This window comes from Elaeis guineensis, chromosome 1, assembly GCF_000442705.2.
Source record: "Elaeis guineensis isolate ETL-2024a chromosome 1, EG11, whole genome shotgun sequence".
NCBI classification, from domain to species: domain Eukaryota; kingdom Viridiplantae; phylum Streptophyta; class Magnoliopsida; order Arecales; family Arecaceae; genus Elaeis; species Elaeis guineensis.
Genome location: NC_025993.2, coordinates 134,009,533 through 134,029,884, shown reverse-complemented (window position 1 = coordinate 134,029,884; position 20,352 = coordinate 134,009,533). Strand labels below are relative to the sequence as shown.

Sequence of the window (20,352 nt, the reverse complement as noted above, 5' to 3'; positions counted from 1 at the left end):
ATATCTTGGGGGTCTCGTGATTACTTCCATTTATAGAGGCGAGAGCCGTGGGAGAGAGGAGTGGTCAAAGACTTTTAGTCATACTTTTGAAATTTTTATTCTAATTTCTATGGGTTTGGCAGGTGGCGCCACCTTATTTGGTACATGGCCAACTGCTTCCATTAATGACCACAATCAGAGCCACTGGGACATGATGGTTGATATGACTTTATCCTATCCATGGCCAGCCGTTTTCCTTGATGGCCATGATTTGAATACCTGGATTTGGAGATTTGATGTGAGCTTTCTCTGGGCATGACCAGCCACTTTCTTTAATAGCTTGATTTGAAAGAGCCATATGAGGGCTTCCTATTGATCTTGCTGGGCATGGCAACCGAAGATGAGAATGGCGGAAGTGTGGTATGGAGGCCCACCATATATGTTGTTGGGGATGAGAGTAGGAGGTGGATGATTAGGTCACAACCGCTGATGACGGTTAATATATGCCTTTTGTCCTTCTTATTTATCTATTTTCTCTCCCTTATTCTCGTCTACACGTTTAATTTAGTGACGGATATTGGACCAGACTGTGATGGGCATTGGATCGGACCGGGCCATGCCTGGTTCATGATGGGCATTGGACTGGGCCGTGCCAAGCACGGCCCTATCCAGACCCATCGGGTCTGAGTAAACGGGCCATATCTGATATAGTTCGTTACTAAACGGATCATGCCTGACATGGCACGATTAGCATCAGGCACCAGCCCGATATAGCCCTAGACCTGATGGGTGGCGGGCCGTGCCTGATATGGAATGGACCGTGCCAGGCATGATCTATTTCTAGTCGTTATGGGCCATGCAAGGCATGGCCCATTTCGGTTCGTTACGAACGTGGGGTGCGGACGCAGTGGCCAGGAGAGAGCGGAGGGGGTTCCGGGGGGAGGGGGGCGGCTTTGGCGCAGATGGATGCTGAAGCCCGAGGGGAAGGGAGGGAGGGTGGTGGTTGTGCGGAGCCAAAGGTGGATGGTAGATGCGGCGTGGATGGCGGTGGGGCGGGGCCGTGGCGGATGCGGCACGGATAGCCGCAGTGAGTGCCTTGCGAGGGGAGAGGGAGGGAAGGGTGGAGAGGGTTCCTACGGGGCAGCTTTGATGCGGACAAACACGAGGCCCGAGGGGAGGGGAGGGAGGGTGGTGGTTGCGTGGAGCCGGAGGCGGACGGCAGGGTGCGGTGCGGATGGCAGTGGATTGGGGCCGCAACGGATGCAGCATGGACGATCGCCCCCTCTGAACCCCCTCCGTCCTCCCTTGGCTTGCGCCTGCACCCCACACTAGCACCCCACACCCCATGGCATGGCCCATTTCATGGGGTCATGCCAGCCCAGGCCCTTATGGGTCGTGTCTGGCTCATGAGTCGTGCCAGCCTAGGCCCTTATGGGCCATGCCGAGCCTGAGCCGCACCCTTCTTATGGGCCGTGCCAGGCATAGTACTGTACTGTAGCTGACGGACCGTGTCTGACGGGCCGTGTCTGACATGGCCCGTCTCGTGCCGTACAAAGCCGTGTCATGGGCGGCCCAGCCCGTTGCCCGTCTCTACTTTAATTTCAACTGCAATAAAATATAGGAAGTGAATATAATTTAACAATTGAGCATATTGGCTGATATAATATCAAAAAACCTCGTGACAAAGTGGTGGATAAATTAGCTGCAAGTATACAAAACAAGTCCCGACCGGGATGGGTCCAACGAAAATTCTCCGACGCTCCAGACAGAAATCTGAAACAGATAGAAAAAAGTATGCTTGAGAGTTTGTATATCTTGGGGGTCTCGTGATTACTTCCATTTATAGAGACGAGAGCTGTGGGAGAGAGGAGTGGTCAAAGACTTTTTAGTCATACTTTTGAAATTTTTATTCTAATTTCTATGGGTTTGGCAGGTGGTGTCACCTTATCTGGTACATGGCCAACTGCTTCCATTAATGACCACAATCAGAGCTGCTGGGAGATGATGGTTGATATGACTTTATCCTATCCATGGCCAGTCGTTTTCCTTGATGGCCATGATTTGAATACCTGGGTTTGGAGATTTGATGTGAGCTTTCTCTGGGCATGACCAGCCACTTTCTTTAATAGCTTGATTTGAAAGGGCCATATGAGGGCTTCCTATTGATCTTGCTGGGCATGGCAACCGAAGATGAGAGTGGCGGAAGTGTGGTATGGAGGCTCACCATATATGTTGTTGGGGATGAGAGTAGGAGGTGGATGATTAGTCACAACCGACGTGGGGGTCGGCACCCTCTATGGATTGGTGCTTGACATCCAGATGTTGTATTGATGATACATGCAATGGCAGCCATGTAGATTGGCAGTCTGATGCGTCTGAAAAGAGGTCAGCTACCAAAGTTAGGGTCTGTGGCCCAAGTGAGGGATGATGGCCGATGTATAGGTCGGCCACGATCAAGGCTCGATCATGTCTTTAGGTCAGATGCCAGGGGTCTACCCATAACAACCTTCTTATGCTTGCAACACCACAGCACAAATCCCCCTACCACCACACCACCACCAAAGTCCATGCCAGCAACTTGAAGTTGGAGGGGCTAGGTCGAGAAGTGGGCATCTTTGTACGTGGGCCTTTGGTTTCCTACATTTGCTAAGATGAGAAAGCCTTTGCGCACCACATGCAGTGTAATAAAATTAACATGGAGTACACTACCTAATCACATTGGAGCACGTAGCTATTGCTTTCCAACGTACATTTAATATCTGTAGTTCTATTTTTTCATTTGAAATTTTGAATGACAAAAATACCCTTTATATTTTGAAAAAATTACGATATTTTGTGGTTATATTATGATATGCTGTAGTGAAATAATTCCTACACATAGGATGTCATAATTTTTCTTTCAGAAGTCATAAAGAGGAAGAATATTTTTATTATTAAAAGTTTATAAAATTTTTAAATAACAAAAATGCCCCTCCCTTCCTTATGACATCTTATGGTCAAATTATGAATAAGAAGTCATAATTTGACCGTAGGATGTTATAATATGGCCATAGAATGATATAATTTTTTAAAAGAAGAGGAGTATTTTTATTATTTAAAATTTTAAATAAAAAAATGAAACTACAGACATTAAATATGTATTGAAAATGATGGATATATGGCCCAATCAGATGGAGCGGTATAATTTTTTTTTTACACCAAATATTGTGTATAAAGAATTACTTTTATTAGGATATGTTAGACATCCAGTACTTTTTAATTTGTCTTCTATCATAGAAGGTTGCATCTTTGCTTGTGGGCCTTTGGTTTGCTTTTGAGGTTGAGTGATACCGATACCACCTTTAAGAAAGTGAGATACTTTATGTTTTCTTATCATGAAATATATAAATTTTATTCTAGATATGAAAAGTGAGATTGCATCTCTTCTCATTTTGGCATCATCTATTTCCAAGTGATTGACAAGGTGTAATGTTCCTACTAGCTGTATAGACTAAATAGAGCCATAATCACCATGATAGTGAAGTCCACATCTAAGTTTGCAGGATATTAGATTGTGTTTGGTAGCTGGTAATCTATCCAGATTGCTGGCGATTTAAAAGAGCTCTACTAGATTATCATGTTTGGTATGCTTTTTGGGTTGGTAATTCAGATTACCAAATAATCTAGATTACCTCGTATGAGGTAATCTGGATTACCAAAAGAAGAAGTGACTATCCAGATTACCTTCCATGAGATAATCTTATAATAAATTTTTTTGACGAAACTGTCTTCCTCCCCTCTCCCCCTCCTCGTGCGATGCCACCTCTGCCTCCCCCCAACCCCCCAACTCCTTCTCCGACGGTCGCTGCCGCCTTCGTGGCCCTTGTCAAAAGCAGCGCGACGGACGGCTGAGGGGCAGTGGCCAAGGTTAGTGGGGGCGGCCGGAGAGTGATGGCAGGGGGTGCGGGCGGTCGGAGGGCTGAGAAGGGGTGATAGTGCGACGGGCGGCTGGGGGGTTGGGTTGTGGTGGCCAAGGTAGCGTGGGCGACTGGGGAGTCGAGGAGGGATGGCAGTGCGAGGGGCGGCTAGGGGGCCAAGGTGCGGTGGCCAGGGTAGCACGGGCTGTTGAGGTGCGATGCCGGAGGCACGACGGTCGGGGGGGCAGGGGGAAGGGTGGTTAGGGCGTGGGGTGCGAGGGAAGGAGAAGGAAAAAGAATAAAAAAAATTAAAAATAATAATTTTTATAAAATAATCATAATAAGTATTTAAAAATAATAATTTTTTTCATATAATAATTTTTATCATTAAAAAATTAAATAAATAGTTTAAAAATGTTAAACTAATAATTTAATTTAAGGATATTTTGAAATTTGATGTTAAATTATCAGTAATATGAATGTCATATCAAACATGTCAATCAAAATTTTCAATAATTTTTCTACAACATTATTTGTGTGTACCAAATATAGTAATCAACATTACTGACAATCTATCCAGATTGCAGATAATTCAGATTATTAGATAATCCAAATTATTACTACTTGGCCATGCACCAAATGCAACTTTTAAGGCTATGCATACCTTGCAATCTTAAAGATGATAATGGGATTTAGATTTGTATGTCAGCTCTTCCCCGGGAACCTATGTGCGATAAATATTATTAGGATATATTAACAAGCAGAACCTGTGTTCTGCAAAGTTGAACCCTCAAACTTTATACTAATGCTGGAATCCTCAAAGTTGATGTTTCCTTCCAAGTATCCTGTCTAGCACGATTAATTGACGGTGTCTTATCTTGGAATTTCACCAAGTCGATCTGCATTCTAGACTTCCTATACTTTTTCGGATAAAGGCCTTTTAGGGAACTCCTTCAGATAATGACAGATAAGAAATAGTGTTAGGGAATTAGGTCACTTTCAGAATGCTATCTTATGTTCTTAGTCTGATACAAGCTAAAGGCACTTCTGATGTAAATGAGATAATTTCTGATGTCTCTTCTGGTTTGAATGTTCAGCCAAGCAATGGAATGGAATGGCCTCACATGTGTAGGACCAGGGTTTGCAGGAAAAAAATAAAAAAAAAAAAAAAAAATAAAAATATATATATATATATATATATATATATATATATATATATATATATATATGGGCATTTCATGGATCCAATCAAATGGGACTGTGGTTCTTATAAGCTAGGAAAGATGACGCATCCTGAACTGAAATGCATCTTCAGTCTAGACATCATTGGAACAAAGGAAAATCCAAATGATCCAATGCACACATTTCTCTGTGTCACGGCAAAAGGAACTATCGTTAAGGTAATTCAGTGAATAGATCTTGTTTGTTGGTTGTCTTTCTAGGTAGGATACAACTAGTGGTCTGAGCTTCATGGGGATATTTACCCATAAAAACGGTACATTCAGCAAGATTTAGGCCTCCACCCTGCTCGATTAGATAGTCCAAGAATCTAGAAAAATGAGATATGAGTTTGATTTAGATGATTTGCAAGAATCTTAAGACATTGGATCTCATTCTTATGATAAGACATAATGATGAAATTACGCCGATAAATAGAATACTTGGAACCTTGAAAAATGAGATCAAAATAGTGAAACCCTAAAGTTTGAAAATCTTTGATAAGAAAATTAAAAGATAATTTTCTTTTTAGGGGAAAGAATGTAATACTCCATTCTTGTGGGGCTAACAGAGAACTCGGTCTGATCCATTTGACCACACTAGATAGCTGAGCTAAAAAAAAAAAAGTGCCTCACATTTTCTTCTTCATTCTTCTCTTGAACATAGTCCAACATCATCATAGTTTTTGCTGGAATCAATTGCCAGAGCATTGTCAGAAAAAGGTAGGGAGCCTCACATTTTCTAATATATCTTTCTCCCCATCTTCTTAGCCTAAGATCTTGGAATCCGATTGGATGAATCACCGAAATTTATCAGGAAAAGAATGCTCTACTGCTTTCCCCACTTCGTGGATTGCTGGCCTTATTTATTCTACGTTCCTTTTGCTGGACGTCTTTGCTGTTCGTGTTTGTTATCGAGAGGTCGTCGAGAGCCTAAGTCTATCCTCTACATTGACCACTAGTCGAAGCTAGAGCCCCAGCCGCTAGCAAGTGGACTGGGATTTAGCCTTGGTCAAACAAAGGGCCCCTTGTTTGGTACTATTTTTGGATTGTTTCTTATGCCTTTTCCTGTTGGTGGCCATCATCATCACCATCATTCATAGTAGGCCAATCATCGGTCCTCTAATCGATGGTCACTGTTGGGCCTATGAGGTCTCCCCTATTTTAGAAAAGGGTGAGCTTAAGCTCCCTTATTTCGCCAAGAAAACAAGGGGAAAAAAAAAGAATAAATGAAAAAAAATGGAAGAAAAAGAAGAAAGAAAGAGGGAAAAGAAAAAAGATTAGGAAAGTTTGGAAAGTTTTTTCCTCTCTCTTCTCATCTTCTCTTTTTTCTCTATCTTTCCCTACTTCCTCTCTCTAGTCTCTTTGTAATTTTATCTATACAAAATTTCTCTCTCTAGTTTGTTTCTCTCCCTATTGTCTCTAGTATTTGTTGAATCTAGCAAAGAGCTCTCCTTAATGATCTTGGTCGACTTTAGTTAATGGTCCTGACATATAGTCATCAAGCAGGATGCCATTCCTCCACCCTGTCCCTTGCCAAACTATTAGATTTTGGCCATCCTGGATTGCTATAGAGCTACTTGTACTAATGAAGTTGTTTTGATTGGACTAATTTGGGCTATTGGACACTGTCGCTTGGTCAGCCCTACTTTACGCTCTTAGTTTCTCTCTCTTCTTCTCTATCATTCTCTCTACTTGATCTATAAACCTAGTTAAGGGTTCTGAGCCTTACTGCTTTGAATCTAAGTTAATCTTAATAGAGGGACTTTAAACCATCATATTGGTCGGACAGCATCTCCACACCATCTGAGTCTTTAACAAGTATCTCAAGATCTAGTCTTTATTAATCTTTATCAAGTTCTTATATCTTAAGTAATTCTAATTAGATGAAGTTACTTGATCAAATTGACCTCTGATTGTCGAAAGGTATGTTAACCTCTACTTTAGCTCTTATCAAACAATATTAGATTTGGTCACTCACGATTGCTATAGAGCTAGTTGTACTCTAATTTTATTTTGATCAAATAAAGTTATAATGGTTAGACCCATCTAGACCATTGAATGTGACTAGCTATTGACCTTGTCTTTCTATAGTTATCCGTATCCTTTCTAATTACTAGACTCGATATATATGGTGGTATAATAATCTTGATGAGAAGATATACAACAGTGGGATAATACGATACAATCTATTAATTAAAGATTTTGAAAAAAATTAAAATTATTTGGATATTATTGGAGTACATATGAAGTAAGTAGTATTTCATTTTTTCTAGATTTATCGTTACATTATATAATTATTATATTAATATATTTTGAATCGTATAATTCATGATTTATGAAATTGATGAAAGGTGTATGATTATTAAATATATTTTATTTTTGAAATATTATAATGATGCATGATGATAAATACCGATATAGTTTGATTTGATTTTCATACATCATGATTATATGTATTTTTATCAAATTAAGATATAAAACTGCATGATGATTTGAACTCCCAATCTGACTATATGATGGACCCCACTAATGGGAGTTAATATGATAATACTTGATTAGTCGCAAATGTTTATATCGCAAGAAGATACATGATATAGTACAAATAAATATACAGTCCTGAAAGATTTTGCTATAAGATGATGCATAACACATCAGAAGAAGACATGTAGTATCATGACCTTTCCATAGGAATAATATGGTCATAGGTCACGATTAATGAGATGAATTTGATGTTTTGAAAAAAATTGGATTCATTAATAAAATTTGAATTTTAAGAAAGATTGAATTTGGCATGCATAATGCTTTAATAATATTGCAAATTGAGATTTGATTTCGAATTCACAAATTCTATATACTTATTTTTTATAATTAATTATTAAATTTATTTCTTCATCAATTCATCTAAGTGTTCACTGCTTACTGAGGTGTCTTAATATTTTTACATATCTTGGAAGCTAAAGTAATATTAGAATATATTTCACGAACTGAAGGATTAAAAGCAGGACTTCAATAGCTTATTTTAGATTGCAAATTTTATTGAAATTTGATGTAAAATTTCTAAATATAGGTGGATTTTGTGAGATGCTCGAATTTAGATCTTAGTTAGCTACATTTAGATTTTATTTGTTGATTAGTTATTTCGTTATTTCCTTTATGATATCATGATAAGTTACCTTATATATTTATAATGAGAGTTTTCATATGAGTATGTGATGGTTGTTGCAACCTGTAGCTCACGATCTTGGGTTGGGAATGTGAGACTTGGTACCATTCTATTTTTGCAATAAGAAGTTGCTAAAACGGATATCACTTCTTGCCCACATGTTTTCTCTCACATGTAATTTTTTCATTGTTGGCTATTAATAAGATTTCTCCAAGCATGCGTTACCCTGTTCTTGCAGCCTTACGAATAACAGGTAGAACATGTTTGCATTTCCTCCAAATACTACCACTTTTCCACCAAATGGTAATATATTATCCATTATATCTAGCATAGTACAATCTAGTGCTTCAATTGCAAGCTTTTTGACATGGTGCTTTGTCCCGTATAATCAACTTAACTACTTGTATCATGAGATATTTTAAATCTTAATGTTCCATGCGACCTCTAGGAAGTATGGCTGCTACAACACCACATGTTGCTGTGAAATTGCGATTGACGTATGAGCTCTGACAAGAGCAAGAAATGAACGATAAAGAAAAGTTTTGCCCAGACGCCGCTTAGTCCATCAATAACAAGTGGCAATTCTTTCCAGATTGTCCTGAAAACAACCTGTTGATCATTATCTAAAAGGTTGCATTCTTGAATGTCTTCGATTGATATCATAAAAACCATCTCATCAAGTATCACCTTAGATAAGCTAGATGCATTACTCTCCCGAACCAATAGTACAGGTAGGTCATAACTTGCCAAATCCTTTCCCATGCCATCAAGAAAATGCTCAATATCCATTAAGGTAGGAAGTCTGTTCTTCAGGGGTTAAAATTTCACACTTGGTAAAATCCTCAGGCATTGGATTTAAAAATTCTTCCCACAGGTTTTTAACATCAAGAAGTTCACAGTAAGTCAATGTACCACCAAAAATCTGGATAAAACAAATAGCCTTTTGATATGACACGGCTTCTTCGAGACCAAAAATCATTGCATTGTGATCACTTTCGAGCAATCCATGCTCCTGGGCATATTCAATACAGGATAATGAATATTATCAATGTTAATAAGTAGTCTAATGATGTTGGACCTTTGATATGATTAAGAAGCAACCTTAAGTAATATCTTTCACCTTGAGATGGATTCTCTTTCACCATCCTTTTCCTCTTTGTTATAATAAGCTTTACTCCACACATAATGTTCAGGAAACTGTTTTTAAAGATATTTTTGGGCATTAGCATCAATAACAATCATTCTTTTTTCGGTAACTATCAATTACATTCATTCCGAAGAACTTGGTTAACATAGTCCGAGTACGATGATCATCAGCCAAAAGCTGCTTCAAGTCCTTGTTTTTCCAATAAGTAACCAATTGTTTATTTGGCCAATGTGTTGCAAAGTCTTTACTGATGGACATATTTCATTCAAATTGAACTAATATACTCTTCACATGGCCTCTGGTGGGGACACCTATCTGGCATCTTGAGAATCTTTTACCTCATCAGTTTGTTGTGCGCCTACGTTCATAGTAAATACAAAGCAACTCCATCATGTCTTTTGTGTGTGTGTACTTGTTCAGCTACTTGACAGCTATTATACAGGAGAATATCTCCACGTTTATATGACAATTGTAATATTTAAGCAAGGGTTGTAAGGTACCACCTATTAATTATCCAAAAATTGTTTTTGTACTTCTACTTATCATGCATAATTATTTCTTCTACGGTAAATTGGACATGAATTGTTACCTTGCATGATTGTTCACAGTATGACTTGAGATAATGAAATTTATGATAATCTTTCACAATAGAAGGAGAAGTCATTAGCATGTTTCTGCATGGCCCGTGCATCATATTCTTAACAACAAGCCAATGAAGTATGGATCAACTTCAAGGTCTAGTATTTCAGCACATACAATGTCATCATAAGAGTCTGCGTAATTATTTGTCAGGATGATAAGAAAGCGGGCATATGGAAGTCCTCTCTTTTTCGAAAATTCAATCACATGAGCATGTGCTTAGACTTGTTCAAAAATTTGATCCTTGAAAAGTTTTTTATTTAAATCCTCAACTTTGCTTTGAACACAGCTGCTACTAGGTCTGACCTGTTAAATACTTTTTCCCAAAGTTTCAGATGGGATGTTATGTCCTCCCACACTCAGGGTTACATGTGATAGTTCGGAATATATCTGTTTTTCAAAATGGTGCAACAAAGCCATTGCTCAAACAACGTTGACACGCATCCCAAGGACCACCAAATTTTCTCACTGTTCTCACCAGCATTCACGCTATCCAAGTTTCCTTGATAAAGTTCTGCTAGAATTTTATCTTGGTTCAAGTAAAAGTAGTTTAGCCTTGCTGTCTCAATCTTAATATACACATCTATAATAAATTGTTGCAGTGATCTACCACTGCAACAACCTGTATCTTTGAGTTGTCTCGTATTTGTAGCATGTAATACATGTTACCTGTTTGCTTTTCAGATTGGGACTATGTACAAAAACAAATCATAATAAATTATTATATAAGAAAAATAAACATTATTAATTCTATATCACACAAATGAAAATATTACTGAAAATTAGTTTTGGCAGTATTATTTACCTTGCTCCATATGCAAAAGTGATCAAATTCTTCTTCATTATTGACATGTGAAATTTGATACAAAGATTACCCTTGAATCTTGGTATGTTCTTATGCCAACCATTTTCTCCTGGAGCAAATAATAATGCGCATTGAAATGGATCATAACAACCAAAAAACATTATTGCACTATGTATGTATGTTCTATTTTACCATGACGAATTATGCCGCATGAATATCTTCCTTCAAGATTATTGCCCTTAACCCATATTGCCGCAACTTGAGATGCTGTTCGAGAATTATATACTTGTTGTTCCAATCCACAATCTTTGTGAATTACATATTCGTTCCATGACAAGAAACTCCTTAAGTTCCTTAGAAATACTGCATATGGATTGAAGGAGAGTACAGTAATAAGATTCTTGATCATGGATTCAATGCGACACACTGGAGTTGACTTTTAACCTGATTTTCAGTATCATGCAATTGAAGAAATCTAGATTGATTATCAGTTGGGTATAAAGTTGGCATATAATGATGCACTTGTCCTTGAACCTTAAAGGTGTACATTCCATCATTCATGTTGCAGATTCTTATCCATGTTGGTGCCCATAGATGTAAATGCGAAGACGCTATTGTATCTGTGTATAGATTCATGAAATTCATTTGATTGCACCAAGTCAGTAGTGTACAAAATAAACAGCTATTCAGGCATAAGATTTATAGACAAAACTACCTCTCTGTTTAGCCTAAAAGGTCTAAGAAGATGTGAAGCATAATCCTAGATAAAACCTTAAGGGCAAAGTACAATCTACAAAGCTAACTCTAAAATGTTGGCAAGACTTGTTTATATTTTTGTTTATACACGGGGAATGGCTTGGATTGTAAAAGAAGACACGTCTCGATTAACATCCAACTACTGTTAATAGATAAATAATTCAGAATTCAGCAATTAAATAATATGAGATTAGTACTCAGCAACTACTGTTAATATAAATAGATATATATATTAACTACTGTTAATATATATATCTGATGATCCTCTAGAAATGCCTGCTTGTAATAATTGATTGAGTCCAAATAGCACACAGCACAACTTATTGAAGATAAAAACAGAAATTACAAGGAGCTTAATTGGCACTTATCCTTATTTAAATTATTAATCGCATCATATTATTTTCATTACATAATGAAATAGATTGGGCTCTGCCCAATTCTTTTCTCAAAACGGAAAAGAAAAAAAGAATCACATCATGTTATATTATAATGAGGACCAACAACATAGAACTCCCTGGGTGGAGCTTAAAATTTGACAAAAATTAATATGATCCATAAAAGATTTTTACAAAAAGAAATCACACAGTCAAAATGATCAATAGTTGAATATGATGTGTTGATGGACATAGACAAATATATGAACATATATGAGTAATGAAGTATACCTCCAATTGCATAATGGACAATACTCTGCTATGATTATATTTGATGAGCATCAAACTTACAGAAAGTTGTAGAGTACATGCACCACTCCCAATTTACTAGTAGTAGCACCAAAATAAGATCATAGGCATTCCAAAGTACCGTGATGAATTCTCTTGTGTAAATGTAAAGGAATCTGCATGGTGGCATAATATCACACTGAAGGAACTCAATCTTCCGAACTAAAGTAATAAATAAGTCCATAATTTTCATCCCAGAGTATGTAAATTCGAACCAGTGCTTTACAAGTATATGCTTTAAAATCTCCACTATGATCACCAATAATTGTTGCAAGAACACTCTCCATCTTTAAAATGATGGAATCGGCTAGAATCCCTCACAATAATGTCATGACCTGTAACTTTGGAAACTGATTTGGTAAAAGAGTGACAATCCTTACAAACACGAAGATTTTTGTAAATCAGGATAGGGCAATTGACAGGTATTGATATAAGCCCAAAGGCAATTGCTAGCCTTTCGCTGTGGTCAAGAAGCTGTTCCATTCGCTCCTTGTGGAAACTATTTGATCTCTCATCTACTGGAAGAGCTTGTTGAGAAAGCATTATTAAACTGTCCAATTCATCCAATTTGGAATAGATCTGTTCAGTTAAGGGATGATGTCTATCTCCCACAATGAATCTGTGTACCTTATCTTTAACTGTTATCCAACTGCAACTTACTTCCTTTTTGACACCTCTTCCATTCATCATCTTTCTAATAGATGCTGCCTCTGCCCATCTCCCTGCTGAAGCATACATATTAAATGTGAGAACATAAGCAGCATCATCCTCTGGTTCCATCTTAATATAATTCTCCCCGGCAATTTTTCCAAGATCTACATTTTGATGGGTGGTGCACCCACCCAACAAAATCTTCCAACTCATAGCATCAGGTTCAAAAGACCCAGAATCGATCAATTTAAATGCCTCTTCCAACTGGCCAGCACGACAGTAAACATCGACCGTGCAATTATAATGATCAACTGTAGGCTTGACCCCGTATAACCTACTCATCGAGTCCAAATATTGTCGAGCCTCCAAGATCAACCCTGAGTGGCTACAAGCATTTAGAATACCAATAAAGGTAATGGAATTCGGCTTAACACCATGACTTTGCATTCTATTAAAATGCTCCAAAGCTTCTGAAGCACATCCATGGTAAGCACAACCTGCAATAATAGCAGTCCAAGCAACAGTATCGGGTTCAGCTATCAATTCAAATGTCCTTCGAGCATAATCCAAGTTACCAGATCTGGAATACATCGTGACCAACGCACTCTCCCCATAAAGCTTAGATACAAGCCCTCTCTTAAGCGCATCAGCATGCAACTGGCTGCCAGAATTTGGATCAGCTAAAGCAGCACAAACTTGGAAAAGACTAGTATATATGAATGAATTCGATACCATATCTCTACTCCTTAAATATCTGAATATTTCAAAGCACTCTTCAAATCTATCCACCTGTGCATAACCAGTGATAATCGCACTCCATGAGACCTCATTGGGTTGAGAGATTCGATCAAAGGCATTGCAAGCATCACCTATACTTCCACACTTGACATAAAAGTCTACAATTGGAGTTCCTGCTGAAACATCAGAATCCATTCCCAATTTAATGATGCACCCATGAACTTGCCGTCCTGCTTCCCGATCCTCTAATGCCGAACATGCCTTGAGGACAATCGAGAATACAAAGTGATCCAATTCCACACCATGTTGCATCATGCGATCAAACAACATCAGTGCCTCCACTTGCCTCCCGGCCTGAGTATAGCCAACCATCAAATGAGTCCATGCCACAACATTGCTCTCCACCATGTGATCCAAAAGGAGTGCAGAACTCTCCAAGCAACCACATTTCACATACAAATTAACAAGCTCTGTACCGACGGAGACATCAGGAACGAACCCAGTTTTAGCTACATAAGAATGAATCTGCCTTCCAAGCTCAAGCTCCAAAGCAGTCGAGCATGCCCGCAGCAAACATGTGATAATCGTTGGCTCCAGCCTAAATCCCTCTGATCTCATCTCGTAAAATAAAGCGATGGCTTCATGGAAGAGTCCATTCTCAGCATAACCTGATATCATGATGCCCCAATGATTTAACGTCTTATCGCGCATTTCTTCGAACAACTTACGGGCATCATCAAATCCTGCACAATCAAAATACATCCCCAAAAGACAGTCCCCGAGAACTCCATAAGAATCCGTTCTTCCTAGATTCTTTAACATGTGCTGGTGGAAGAACCTTCCATCATGGAGAGACCTCTGGGCTCTGCAAGACTCGAAAAGGATTTTGTAGAAATCTGTCCCAATCAGAATCCCAGAGGAGTCCATAAAGCTGAGGAATTGGCGAGCTTCATGGAACCTACCCTGTTTGGAGAGGGAGAGTAAGTGGAGGTTTTCAAGGAAGCCCTTTTGGCTCTCGTTGGTCCGAATGGAAGGTAAGGGGGAGGAGGAGGAGGCGGAGGAACTGAGGGAGATCCAAGAAGGATTTTAGTGAAGAAAGGAGGGATTTTTTTGAGAGCTTTCGATCTCTCTGAGTCGGACGAAGAGGGGTTTGGGAGTGGCAGTGGGGAAAGGGATGCCATGGATGAGCGGTCGAAAAAAGCAGAGAGGAAGTAAAAGAGGAGAAATTGTTGATCAGAACTCTTCTATCCCGTGATTTTGAGCCATACAATAAAAAATTGAAACACCATCTGAAAATAATAATAATAATAATAATAATAATTATTATTATTATTATATTATTATTATTATTAACTAATAGTTAAAATGATCTTCTCCATTCAAAACTTTCAATCTAGCTTGCTAATAGTGTTTTTTTTAAAATAATAAATAATATTCTAATTTTTTATTGGACGATCCAAAATGCATACGGCAGAACGATTCCAACCAATAATTTTTTTTATTAAAAAGACTATATCTTATTGACTTGACCGTTTAATTTAAATGGGCGGCAGAACCAAAGCTCAACTGTAATGGACCAGAGCGGGATCCCGGTCCAAGATTTTGAACTGAACCGGTTATAGTTAACGTGAAATTGGCATGTCAGGAAGCCAATTTTATTTGAAGTTGGCAGATACTATGAGACTTGGTCAAGTGAAAACATTATGTTAACTCAATGGTCCCCGTAGTCTTCATGTAAAATCAAACTTCTCACTAATCTTGGCTCTCACTGGACCCACTTTTTAAGCATTTTGATACCATTTCAATTCTGAAAATAAAATGCATGATTGGTCAGACTAAATTTTTGTTTACCAATGATGGGTCAACTTACTTCGTATCCTTTTCCAATCAATACCTCTCTCAATCCTTGATTCCAATGTTTCTACCATACCGATTAGCCTACCCTCTTTTTTCTTAAGGAAAATTAACCATATAAATTATTAGATGTCGCTAATGTTGAAGCGAAAAGAGGGAGGAAATGGAAAAGTTGAGAAAAGGATGGCTTTAAGGCATATTGCACTGCTAATTTCCTTAAGGCTTTATTTATCCCCCGTATGAGATATTTCAGAAAGTCGTTTTATGTAAAACTCAAACTCACACCTTTTTGGAAAAGCATTAGCCAACCAACCACCACAATAGTTAGCTAGTTGTATTTTAAAACAAAATATTATCCCTTTTATTATTCTGAAAAAAATCTAACAATCACCCATCATTTTCCAAAAATGTTAAATTTATTAGATCAATAGTAATTCTGAAATTTTATGCATAAATAATGATATCTTACAATTTGAATCTTCACATAATAAGGATTAACTAAAGCTAGTCAAAATAATATGGTAGACTAGTATTTGAATCAATGATTTTACTTTAACTAGGTAAACATATCTTCATATATAAAATTTTATACTGATTAATGCTCGATATAGGGTGACATTTTTATGACCTTGTGTTTGTATCATTTTCATGAGTGCTTTAAGCCCTAAGTCTCTAGCTTTAGAAAGTGATCTCACTTCATACTCACATAACTAAACTCTATCAAAAGTGCCCCTATAACTAAAGCACTTCAACAAATTTCTGTTATAGGTCCATTTAGACCATTTAGCTCATCCTTTATATATTAAGCACTTTCATCTCGGGATGGCATGGAAATCAAATTATCATGCTTTCAATTATGCTAATGATATATTTTACCTTATGGAACTCAAAACTTGATGCTATATCATGTGTTGAGTTGACAATCGATTATTGGTGAAATATAGGCTTGAGTCCCATCCCTTTGATCTTTTGAATACCAAATCCATGGCAAGTTTCTTTATTAATGGATCTGTCGAGTTTGACTTCATCTTACAGAGTCAATAGCGATAACTCTATTTGTAATTAATTATCTTATATAGCTATGTCTTAGTCCAACATATCTAGACTTTTCGTTGTATATTTATTATATGTTTTTGATAATGTGGCCTCATTATCATAATATATTGATATAGCTAGCAATGGTTTAAGTCATAATGGAATCTTATATGAGAGATCTCAAACATTCTGCTTCTTTCCTTGTTGAAGCTAAAGCAATAAATTTGGTGCTAAAGCAATAAATTTTGCTTCTATAGCAAAATCTACTATGCATGCTTGCTTAATAGATCTCAAAAAAATAGCACCCCATCAAGTGTGAAGATCCATCCGTTGTTGAAGCATGATCTTTTTTATTTGTTTTTTAATTAGTATCCATATATCCCGCTAAAATAGAAGGATATCCACTATAATTAATACCATAGTTCATATTTTTTTAAAATATCTTACAACTCTACATATACTATACCAACATAAATTAGTTGATTACTTATATATTTACTTAACTTTCAACTACAAAAGCAATATAAGATCTAGTAAAGTTATAGCATACATTAAGCATCCAGTAACTTTTGCACATTCTAATTATACAATATACTTACTAGTATTTAAAACTAATTTAAGATTATGATCAAAAGGTATAGATGTAGGATGAAAATCTAAATAATTAATTTTTTAAATACTTTTTGTATGTAGTGAGATTGAAATAAAATTAAGCTATCATTATTTTTAAAAATACTTATTCCTGATATAATATCAGCTATACCCATATCTCCATAGAAAAATTACAAGATAAAAGTCTTTTAGTATTCTCATCTTCTTCTAAGTCAGTACCTAATATTAGCATATCATTTATATATAAATAAATAATAACACCTTTTTCATTACTAGGTTTACTATATGCTCATTTATTAGATTCATTTATTCTATAGTGATTGGCAAGCATAATTTGATCAAATTTTTGAAATCATTTCTTAGGAACTTGTTTTAATCTATACAAAGACTAAACAAGTCTGCATATGTTATGTTCTAGACACAAACTCCTTGGTTTATTCCATATATACTTCTCATCTAATTCACTATTTAACAATATAGTTTCTACATCTATTTTTTGAATCTTCAATTTATAAATTGATGCAAGTGCAATTATAAATATAATGGTTGCAATCCTACCTACTAGTGTATATGCATAAAAAATAATTAATTTCTTACATTTGTGTAAAGCCTTTGACCACTAATCCTTCTTTGAATTTATCAATGGGCCCATCTACTTTTTTTTGTCTTCTTCAAAATCCATTTATTAGTTTAGAACCTGGTGGGAGGTCAACTAATTTTGATGTATTAATACCCATAATAAATTCCATTTCTTCATTAATAGCTTGTTTTCGAAAGGTAGCATCTTGAGATTTCACTATCTTTTAATAAGTTATAGGGTCAATTCTATATTAAAACAATATGATATATGCTTGACAAAGGATTCTCTATTCCCTTCAACTAGGAATATAAAGAAATTTGATCCAATTACTTTGCCTTTCTAACTCTTTTACTTCTTTTAGGCTCAAGGTCTTTTTCTGCCATTCTCTAATTGATCCTTTTCTAAAAGATGATTTTATTTTTGAAATATGTTTTTTGGGTCTAGAAATTAAATCAAATCAATTTTTACCAAATATGGCATCTTTGGACACAATCACTGCATGGACTATTAATGAGTCATTAAGTTCTGTTGCTGCTTAAAACCCAGCCTGATAAGGATGGACAACTGAGCTATTTTACTCAATAAAGGGAGGAAGCTTGGTTTGGTATTATAGTGGATCTACAACCATAGAAAATAGTCAGAGATTCATAGAAGGTATCTAGTAGGGATCCTCTAGTACTTAGGTTGAGTTTCGAGAGAAAATAGGAGATATAAGAGAGAGGTATATATGTGGCATTTCTTTTATCATACCTTAGGGTTCTTTGTGTCTGGTATTTCTAGAGGTGAGTATAAAGATCTCTGTGACTTAGATTAATCACAAGATTATTAGATGAGTAGTTGAGCTTTTCCCTTATCTATTGATCAGAATGGTATAGATATATCTTATCATGCATGCTATGATTTGAACATTTGCTTTATTTACTAATGAATGATGATATATACTTTTTAAGTGAAATTGAGATCACACTAGACTATAACCATTTGCTGATTATTCAGAGATTTGATTAACCATTGATTCTATTAGCCATGTGTCATCACCCAGTTTGATAAGCCAAGCTATCAAATGAGAATTTTGGGATGGTGAATCCTAGCTACATTGCTTGCCCCCCATTTCTGAGCCTGAGCTGCACGTACTCAGCTTGGGTGAAGAAAGTAGTCATATCAATTGTTGCATGATAGAGTCAAGCTAAATTTGAGAAGACTAGATGAGCTCCAGATCCTTCCAAATACTATATTTAATAATGGGTACAATTTTTGCAAACTTAGTTTCACTTTTGAAGCATCATACATATGGATAAGATTTTCATGGCGGCCATCATTCCTTCTCATAGTTTGGAGAAGAATCAATCTGCAGAAGCATACAGCCACCAAATTTTAAGCTTACACATGATAATTGATAGGTAGGTGAATGAAAATATGATGAAATTAGTACCGTTCAAGATTTTATATAATGGGACAAATATAATAATAGGTTGGTTGCTTTTTTTCTTCTCCATTTTTTCTTGCTTACTTCTATAGCTGCTTCTTTTGAGAGTGAACACTAGACCAGCCAGTCAAGCCGGTTGGCTTCCTTTCACTACTGTAATGTCTTTGATTATACTAACTAGAGAAATGTGGTCCCTGAATGGAGGAGTGCATGTAGGACCGAGATGATCTAGATTGGTTTCACCAGGGTTATATTGTTCCTCCTAGTTTTTCTTTTAGGTTATCTGAGAGTGAAGAGAGGACTAATACCTACTATTTGGCCCAAGTTAGCCTTTCTAGGAAGACTCTCAAGGCTAGACTAAGGTTCCTTCTTCCCACTTTTGTTATTCTCCTTTTGAATAGCTTCCAATTGGTGTCTACTTAGTTGGTTCCTAATGCATGGAGAACCATTATTGATTTTTCATCTCTCTGATTTTCGCATGACATACAACCTGTAATCAAGCTATTTCATATCTACTATATGCTAGAGTAGCATCCTTCCAAGCAGGACTTATGATGTATTTTAGCTTGCAAGGGGTTCTCATTGATCCAAGGTGGTCCTTTTTTAGAAGGGCCACTTCTATTTTATCTTATCTGAGCAACTTTCAAATTTGAATATCTGCTCGGGTACCCCCAATAAAAGACTGAACCAAGTACCTGCTCTTTTCAATGCCAAGTAGCAAATTTTGGAGTCCTTATGCAATATGAAGCCCCCGCTATTTGAGAGTACTTGACCGAGCATACCTTGCTTAATGCTGTGCTGAGCCCTACTTGGCTCCAAGGTAAGCATTCTTCTAATTTTTTCTATTTCTTGGGTTGCTATTGACTTTTTCTGACTTCATTTTTATTTTTGCAAACCTGTATGTGACATTGGTGAGAAAGATAGCCATCACCAAGCATAAGAAGATAGTGGGGGACCTCCCATAGCCCGATGTCAAGAGGCCATGTGAGGCCTCACTCTATTGTTTTATTCTAGTTGTGGTTATGATCAACTTGACCTATTGTCCATCTGACCTCCTGTAGCCCAACAAGCGGACCTAGAGGTGGAGATCTTGCTAGCCCCTCGACATGCTCCAACTGAATTGTCAATG

General features: G+C 37.0%; 1 protein-coding gene across 1 annotated transcript; it reads right to left on the bottom strand.

Moving 5' to 3' along the window:
• Positions 1–10,263: 10,263 nt before the first annotated feature.
• Positions 10,264–14,916, bottom strand: LOC105060401 (pentatricopeptide repeat-containing protein At5g13270, chloroplastic). The gene is given in 4 exon segments (XM_029260535.2): positions 10,264–10,958; positions 11,042–11,212; positions 12,331–14,801; positions 14,804–14,916. Coding segments are annotated over 2 exon segments (2,313 nt in total). The 5' UTR covers positions 14,898–14,916; the 3' UTR covers positions 10,264–10,958; positions 11,042–11,212; positions 12,331–12,582.
• Between the last annotated feature and the right edge of the window lie 5,436 nt (positions 14,917–20,352).